This window comes from Hevea brasiliensis, chromosome 3 (assembly GCF_030052815.1).
Source record: "Hevea brasiliensis isolate MT/VB/25A 57/8 chromosome 3, ASM3005281v1, whole genome shotgun sequence".
Taxonomy (NCBI): domain Eukaryota; kingdom Viridiplantae; phylum Streptophyta; class Magnoliopsida; order Malpighiales; family Euphorbiaceae; genus Hevea; species Hevea brasiliensis.
The window spans coordinates 105,066,735-105,075,923 of NC_079495.1; the positions used below are offsets into that span (position 1 = coordinate 105,066,735).

Consider the following 9,189-nt stretch of genomic DNA (forward strand, 5'->3'; position numbering starts at 1 on the left):
AAGTTCTACCTTAGGTGCATCTTCTTCCTTGAATGATGGTTGCTTAGATTCGACTATTTTCTTTTGTGTGAGTTGAAAAACTAGAGCAGAAATGAATGGTGGACTACCCTCTAAATGTTGAGCACATGCAGCCACATGAGGGTTGTCATAGTCTATGCTTCCTCTATGAACCAAGCAATTTTCAAGTGGATCTTCCGGATATCTCTTTCTGAAGTGTTCTTCAACCAGCTCATCAATGATATCAATTCTCAAACAAGTATCAGCTTCAGAATGATACTTCTTCATAGTGTTATTAATATTAAAAACCAATTGATCTTTACCAACTCTAAGAGTCAAATTTTCTCCCTTAACATCAATCAATGCTCCTGCTGTAGCTAGAAAGGGTCTTCCCAAGATAATTGGGATATTAGAATCCTCTTCCATGTCCAAGATGACAAAGTCAACAGGTATATAGAACTTCCTAACCTTCAAAGGCACATTCTCCAAAATCCCTTCAAGATACTTAATTGATCTGTCAGCTAACTGATGAGAAATATGGGTTGGCTTAATATCTCCCATATTGAGCTTCTCATAAATGGAGAGGGGCATAAGGCTAACACTAGCCCCTAAATCACATAAAGCTTTTGTAGAACATGATTCCCCAATGTGGCATGGAATTGAAAAACTCCCTGGATCCTTGAGCTTTGGAGGAAGTTTCCTTTGGAGGATAGCACTGCATTCTTCTGTCAAAGCTACAGTTTCATGGTCTTCAAGTTTCCTCTTTTTTGAGAGAGTTTCTTTTAAGAATTTTGCATAAGAGGGCATTTGTGAAAGAGCATTAATAAAAGGCACATTTATGTATAGCTTCTTCAAAACTTCTAAGAACTTTCCAAATTGCTTATCAAGCTTGGCTTTTTGAAATCTTTGTGGAAAAGGGGAGTTGTGGTTTGTAAGGCTCTGGAGGTATAAACTTCTCTTCCTTCTCTTCAATTTTCTCTTTACATTTGTCTGCACTTTCTTTCTCACTTTCTTGTTTTTCACTCTCATCAATTTCTTTCTCATTTTCTCTCTTCTCACTATTTTCACTTTTCTCATTTTTTTTACTCTTCTCATTATTTACAACTTTCCCACTTCTTAAAGTAATAGCTTGACACTGCTCTCTTGGGTTTTTTGGTTGACTTGGAAGTTTTCCAAAAGACTTGGTACCTGAGGAAGATGCTTGTTGTGCAATCTGACTTTTCAATATTCTGTTATGTGTTTGCATCTGTTCTAGCCTTGCTTTCATCTCTCTCATATCTTCATCATGCTTAGTTTGGTTAGCAAGAATCTGTTGTAATAAAGCTTCTGTGGTGGAACTTTGTTCTTGTTGTTTTGGTGGAGGATTCATATTTCTCTACTGAAAATTAGGCAATGGTTGCCTATTTTGCTGATATGGAATTCCTTGTTGCTGTTGTGGCTGAAGATTCTAATTTGGGACTTGACTTTGCTGATTTCCCTATGAAAAGTTGGGATGATTCCTCCAAGTTGGATTATAAGTTTGAGAGTAAGGATTCCCCATTTGTTTGTTTCCATAATTACCAACATATGCAGCTTGCTGTCCATAGTCTACTCCACAGCTGGTAGTTCCTTCTGCATAAGCAACTTGTTGTGAACTTCCAAATGATGATGATGAACTAACTAACATACTTAAATCTTCCATCTTCTTAGCCAAAACATTTATAAGTGCATCAAACTTTGCATTAATCATGTTGAATGGATCAAGGTCATACATTCCAGCAGCTTGCCTCTTTTGAGTTGGAGCTGGTCCTCTTGGACTACTCCAAAGATGAGTATTCTTTGCAATTTTCTCCAATAGCTCATAAGCTTCATCTTCATGCTTCATAATAAATTCTCCTCCTATTTGAGCATCAATAATTTCTCTAATTGCAGGAGTAACATTGGTGTAAAAATTCTGGTTTATCATCCATTTTGGAATGGCATGATGTGGGCATTGTCTCTCTAATTCCTTCCATCTCATCCATGATTCATAGAGAGTTTCATCTTCTCTTGGTCTAAAAGTTGTCATTTGATTCCTCAATTCTTGAGTTTTTCCAGGTGAAAAATATTGTGCAAGAAATGCATCAGTGAGTTGCTCCCAATTTATAATGGAGTTGTGAGGTAAAGAGTCAAGCCAATCCAATGCTCTATCCTTCAAAGAGAATGGGAATAGCTTCAATCTTGCTGCATCATCAGATACTCCAGGTTGTTTTTCCATATCACAAATCATAGCAAACTTCTTAGATGTGTGTGTGGATTTTCAGAAGGATGTCCCCCAAATTGAGAATTTTGAATCATTTGAAGAACTCCAAAATCCATCTTGTAGCTATTTGCATCAATTCTTGGTGTTGCTATACTCTCTCTGAAGTCATCAAAATGAGGAAAAGCATGATCCATCATACTTCCCCTAGGCACATTAGCATTTACAACCTCTTCACCTTGGGCTACATTTTCATTATTTCGATCATTTCCAGCATTACCTCCACCAATTCTAATCCTTTCATCAGCCATGTCTGCTTTAATTTCAGTTTCTCTCAAGGCTTCTTTCCTTTTTTTGGTTTTTTCTTGTTGGCTCTACAAAATTTCTCAATTTCAGGATTAAACAATAAGGAAGTGTCACTTGTGCTTCTAGCTCTTCTCATAAAAGATTAAGAGTACCTAAAAAGAACAAACAAACACAAAATGAAAAGATAACTAAGATAAAACTAAAAACAACTAAAATAATCAAGAATTCAATCTTAAACAAACAACTCCCCGGCAACGGCGCCAAAAACTTGATGTGGCCCAACCGCAAGTGCACGGGTCGTATAAGTAATATAGAAAAGATATCATTCCCACGAGGAGTTGTGTTAATGATTGAATTTTTTATATAAAAATTTGACTAATTTGAACTATTTGTTTGAAATTAAAGCAATAAATTTATGGATATTGAAGTATGAAATCTATATGTGCAAAATCAATAATCTATTCAATAATGTAATGATTTAACTAAATTTGAATCAAATTAAAATAAGCAAATTGAAATATGGCAAGATTTAAAATGGCAAGTAATTAAATTCAATTAGAAATTAACAATAATAAAAGAGGCGATTCCGGAGTTCGGGGGTTCATATTCAAGCTATTTTGGGATTTTTAAATTGGTTATCCAATCTTGTGGAACTTACAGGTTTTAAGGAGATTAATTCTTAAATCCTTTGAATACCCTTTCGAGTGGGACAAAGAGTGCCTTAATCAATCTAATCCTACTTTCGTGGAGTTAAAATTAATTAAGACCCATTAAGTTCCTTAATTAATCTGTAAATCCTCTTAATCCTTAGTCTATTTCTAGATCTAAGTTAATTAAGTCCAATTTCTTGATTATCTATCATAAGGCTTTCTCCTTTCGGTGCTTCAACCATGGATTAAGAACAACACTTAATGGGATCCTACACTAAGCATGTCATGGAGCACACAAAAAATGAATAAAACTCATTAAAACCAAAAAATATGGATTACCCAATCAAAATCCATAAAATATCTCAAATATTACATCCCAACTCCAGAATCTAATGAAAACTACTCACTATCCATAATATTTACAAGATATTCTGAGTTAATATGTAAATAAAACCTTAATCTAAGCTAAGAACTAAGAAACCCAATACAAAAAAGGTAGGAAATATGCAAGAAAGGAAAGAAAACTCCAAATTTGTCTAAAAATGTAGGGGTGACGTTTTTTGCTCCCTTTTTGACTCTTCAGCTGCTGCTCCTTTTTCTTTTCTTTTTCCTCCCCTTCTAAAATGGGATAAGGGCCTATTTATATCTTTTTCTCTGACAAGTAGCCCTAAAATAGTGTGTTTGAGGTGTGTTTTTATGAGGGAATCTTCTGCCAAGCTCATTATGAAGACTTTATGGAACTGCATAAGTGGACTGCATAAGTTATCACGATCCCTTATGCGATTTTAACCGGTTCTGGGCTCTGCGTGCGGCTGCATGAGCAGGGTGCAAGACTACATAAGTTATGCAGTTTTCCGTGAGGTTGCATAAGCAAGGCAGGAATCTGCATAAGTTATGCAGTAACTTGTGCAGATTTCGACAGGTTTGAAAAATTATTTCTTCTCCCTGTGCAGAACTGCACAACTTATGCGGCAAGTTATGCGCAATTTGGCCAATGCATACTTCAACTTTGAAACTTGTTTTTGACATCTTTGGCTGTAGAAATCACTCCTCAATGGCAAAATCTCTTTTTAGTCCCTCAAAAATACCATTTTACCTACAAAACAAAGTAAAATTACAAATTAATCCAAAAATTGACAATCATGAAAAACTATCTAAATAACTAATGAAATTAGCTAAAAGTAACTAACAATCAAATAAAATGATCATGAAATTAAACCTAAATGACTATGCAAAATGCATGTATCACTACCTCACCTTACCACCATCACCACCACCACCATCGAATTACCATTATTGCCACCATCACCACCACTATCACTTAGCCATCACTACCACTTGACTACCAATCACTGTAATTATTACCATTTATTATTAACATTTTAAATAAATTAACTATTAAAATAAAAATTATTATTACATTACACTACTTATATTTTTATTGTTTAACCAAATAGAAGAATGTAATGATAATTACATTATATTACAATTTTAATTACATTACATAATTGATTACATTATATTATACTACGCCCTATAAAGGTAACCTTAATTATTAGCAGCCCATTAATTTGTGTCGTTGCTTTGTTCATCCCTTAATACACCACAAGATATATATGAAGAAACATCTCTTACTAAATTAAATATACACGCCCATAATTCATTTTAACTACATACTCATTAAGGGTATGTTAACTTAATTTAGCTATTGAATATTAGTTGATTGTAGATGATATATAATTTACGTATTTCATTATTATTGATATGTATAATGATTGAAATGAGTATATATTATATTATTTATTTTATTATTGAAATAGACATATAATTATTAATTTATTATATAATATGTAAAAAAATTTAAAATATAATTATTTTTTATGTATATACATATTTTCTTATTATATAAGAATGAACATTATAACTACTTTAATTATTATATATTATTTTTATATTTATTTATTGTGTTTTTTATACATTTAAATAATTTATTGATATAAAAAAATTAATTTGAAGACACAAACATTTTGTAGGTAACAAATTTTTTTATGATAATATAGTTTAAATGAAAAAAAATATATAAAATCAACTACTAACTCATGAGGAAAAAAAATTATGAAATTTACAACAGTCTATGATTAGATATCAACATTTGATTCACAAATTTTATCAAACACATATGGAATAGCGGTTGAATATAAAACAATTAACTATTTTTTTTTATATAAATCTTATATGATTCTATAAGAAGCAGTTCATGTGTTCTAATAGTGGTTTGCCAAATGATTTTGTTTTTTGATTTTCTTCCTATATATAAAAACGTTCGCATATATTAGATTAAGCAAGAGTAGTTGGGAATTGGACAAATCATAATTAACCACGTGGATTAATTAATTAGAATAATTGCTTAGGAAATAATTTCTTAAATCTATAAATCAACATTTCCTTTATTACACAAATATGTTTATATTGTCTCCTTTATTTGCGTTTAAAGTTCAACAAAATTTAATCAGACTAGACTAAATCAATCTTATTGATTAATAAAAAAAAATACTAATAACCCTCAACAATAAGAGAGCATATTTATTATTATTAAAGAATATATTAAATCTAGCTAAGCTACTTTGTCAAGTCATCAAATTTTTTGATGTGCATAATATCTTCTATCAGATTTTATCATAAATTATTCTTTGAAAAAAAAAAACTTGGTGGAGGGAGGGGAGGCTGTCTTTATCGTAAACTACTTTACAGAAGAAGTCGATCTATATATAGACTGGATTGTGATTCATAATTTCATAACAGCTATAGAGAAAGTAGAGAATGGAAGAGAGGCTTCTTGGATCAGAAGAAAAAGATTTTAATGATTTGAAAGGGAGGATTTTGGTAGAAAACAAGAAAATATGGAAGGTTGGATTTCCTGCTATGTTAGCAAGAGTAACACAATTTGGAATGTTTGTGGTAACACAAGCTTTCATTGGACATGTTGGGGAACTACAACTTGCAGGTTATGCACTCATCCAAATCATTACCATTCGATTTGCAAATGGGATATTGGTAAAGAGACTTTTTCTTTTAAATTTCTTTTCTTGCAGCTTTTTCCTCTTTTCACCTTTCCAAGAACATGATATCTGATTAAAATATATCTTCACATGATTTTTTATTCCCATGATGCATTTATGTAGCTAGGAATGTCAAGTGCCACTGAGACTCTTTGTGGGCAAGCATTTGGAGCAAGACAATACCACATGATGGGTATCTACTTGCAAAGATCTTGCATCATCAATCTTGTCACTGCAACAATATTGCTTCCTGTCTTCATATTCTCAGGGAAAATTTTCAGGCTACTGGGTGAGGAAGAAGAAATTGCCAAAACTGCTGGATATATCTCTCTGTGGTTCATTCCTATTCTCTACTTCTTTTCCTTGGCTATTACCATACAAAAGTACTTGCAAACTCAGCTCAAGAACATGATTGTTGGGTGGCTTTCTGCTTGCTCCTTTGTACTTCATGTGCTATTGTCATGGATTTTTGTGAGCAGGCTGAACTGGGGAATTCCCGGAGCTATGAGTGCTATGAATATTTCAAGTTGGTTGGTCGTAATTGGAGAGCTAGTTTATGTCTTTGGTGGCTGGTGTCCTGATACTTGGAGAGGATTCACTTTAGCTGCCTTCACTAATCTAATTCCTGTAATAAAGCTCTCAATTTCCTCAGGTGTGATGCTTTGGTAAGTCCATTTCCTTCTCCAGGCTACTGGTCGAGGCAAGAATTTCCTACTGTTACTTTGAGTTTCACACTCCCCAAGCACTATTACTTATGCAACTTCAGAAAAACTCTGTTTCGCTTCCATTGCTTAAATGCAAGTTCTCTCTCTAATATTCCATTTTTCTTTTACTCATGGCTTCACCTTTACTAGCTTAGAGTTATGGTACAATGCTGCTTTAGTCCTCTTCGCAGGATACATGAAAAATGCAACAACTCAAGTATCTGCCCTGTCCATTTGGTAAGATTATAACAAGTAATTTCTTAATTAATAAAGGATTTTACCTATTTAAAGCGTTCTAAATGAATATTATCAAAATGAACATGCAGCCTTAATATCACAGCTTGGGAATTTATGCTATGTTTTGGATTCCTAACTTCCTCCAGGTACAACATTTACTATGCTGATGGACTTAATTAATTAATTAATTAATTAATTATATACACACACACACACACTAATGATGGGTTTCCTTCCCCCCTGTTTAGTGTGCGAGTTTCAAATGAACTGGGAAGAGGGGATGCTAAAGCTGCAAAATTTTCTGTTAAAGTCATCTTCTTCACTTCACTGTGCGTTGGAGTCTTCTTTTTCGTAGTATGTTTAGCATTTGATAGACAAATTGCTAAATTGTTCACCAATGAAAAAGAAGTCATTCATGCTGTGTCCAATCTCTCTCTCCTACTTGCCTTCTCCGTTTTGCTTAATAGCTTTCAGTCAGTGCTTACAGGTATATAAAAGTTGAAAACACTTAGATCTATTATTTGCTTGAAGCTTCTAATCTTTTATCGCTAGCGTGTAAATCAATTTTTGAATTCAGGGGTGGCAGTAGGCGCAGGTAGACAGAGTATGGTTGCATACATTAACATCAGCAGCTATTACATTGTTGGGGTACCAGTTGGACTTATTCTTGGATATGTGGCTCATCTGGAAACTAAGGTAAGAAATTTTAATTTCTTGCAAGAGTGATGAATTTAAATTGTAATTGTTGAAGAGATTTCTTTCATTCATTTTGTAGGGTATATGGATTGGGATGATAATTGGAGTCGTAATGCAAGTTACGGTACTTGGCTACATTACGTCAAGAACTAATTGGGATGAACAGGTAAAAAAATATCATTTTTTATGCTTCTCTTGGGTAACCATGAAAATAATTATAGGCGTCAACTTGATTCCCCAACTCAACTTGCCCATTCAATCCGAACTCATCCAACACAAAGTAATTTATAATTCATTTTGATTTGTATAAAATTTGAAGCAAAATGAATTCAATTGGGAAAATAAATTTATAAAATTAAAGAACGCTAAATTTAAATTCAACTCTACAAAATAAATTTATCATCAAAAGAAAAATAATTAAAATACTAATTATGTAATGCCACAATTCGACTGCATAGTTTTGTCGCTCATTCTCGAACTACGATCATATTGAGGGAGTCCAACTCTTATACCACTTTTAATGCTCCAATTCAACTGCATAATTCTGTTTTGATTTAGTATACCACTTATAATGCTTTAGCCCAATTAAAATTAATGAATTTTAATGATATAACCACCTAAAGTTGAGAGACTATATATGAATGAGATTAAGCCATCAGATCATGAATGCATCTACTGTTTTTCATTGACTGCCATTATATTAAAAAAAAATTCCTTTATGTAGGTGAAAAAGGCATCGGAACGTCTTGATAATTGGTTCTTAAGGCCTTCAGAAGAATCAAGTGCCGAGAATGCCCCACAAGAAAGATTGAATGGCTAGTCACTATCATGAAATGATTAATTTTAAATTAATTACATTTTGTATCGCCTTTAGAAGAATCAAGTGGCTTGTTGGGTTGTTACGACTATTTGTTGTGAACCTTTGGGATATCTGGTTTGTTGTTATTGTTCAGTCTGACACCACGATTATGTATATATATAATGCTACTGAAAGTTCCTAGGTCCGGTCCTAATGCCACGAAAACCTACAATAAAGAGAAAAAATGAGGTGAGTAGCCTTCTTGGAAGTTACTCAGATGTTTAAGTCAGAGAACTAGATATGAGAACATGGGAAAAACTGTAATGAGATCTTGAGAATAAGAATATGCGTACTTAGTTTCTGATTACTTGATTAGTATTTATAGGCCTTTTAGGAAAGTAATCTTAGCTGATGTGCCGAGATCGTCTCCATGAAATCCCTTCTTGCTTCATTACTGGCGTGATTATTGTTCAATACATGAGATCAGGTCTTGCTTAATTACTAGCATGATTATTACTCGGTA

At 33.1% G+C, this 9,189-nt stretch overlaps 1 protein-coding gene and 1 non-coding gene across 2 annotated transcripts; both read left to right on the forward strand.

Moving 5' to 3' along the window:
• Nucleotides 1-1,952: 1,952 nt before the first annotated feature.
• LOC131178823 (small nucleolar RNA R71) lies at nt 1,953-2,059 on the forward strand. Its single transcript, XR_009147832.1, has one exon. It is a non-coding gene; the product is annotated as a small nucleolar RNA R71 (small nucleolar RNA).
• Nucleotides 2,060-5,865: 3,806 nt separating this feature from the next.
• On the forward strand, nt 5,866-8,867 carry LOC110651307 (protein DETOXIFICATION 24-like). The gene is made up of 8 exons (XM_058144404.1): nt 5,866-6,225; nt 6,354-6,895; nt 7,085-7,171; nt 7,261-7,317; nt 7,420-7,658; nt 7,749-7,867; nt 7,947-8,033; nt 8,592-8,867. The coding sequence occupies exons 1-8, from the start codon at nt 5,992-5,994 to the stop codon at nt 8,685-8,687; spliced, it is 1,461 nt and encodes a 486-aa protein (XP_058000387.1). The 5' UTR covers nt 5,866-5,991; the 3' UTR covers nt 8,688-8,867.
• Nucleotides 8,868-9,189: the final 322 nt, after the last annotated feature.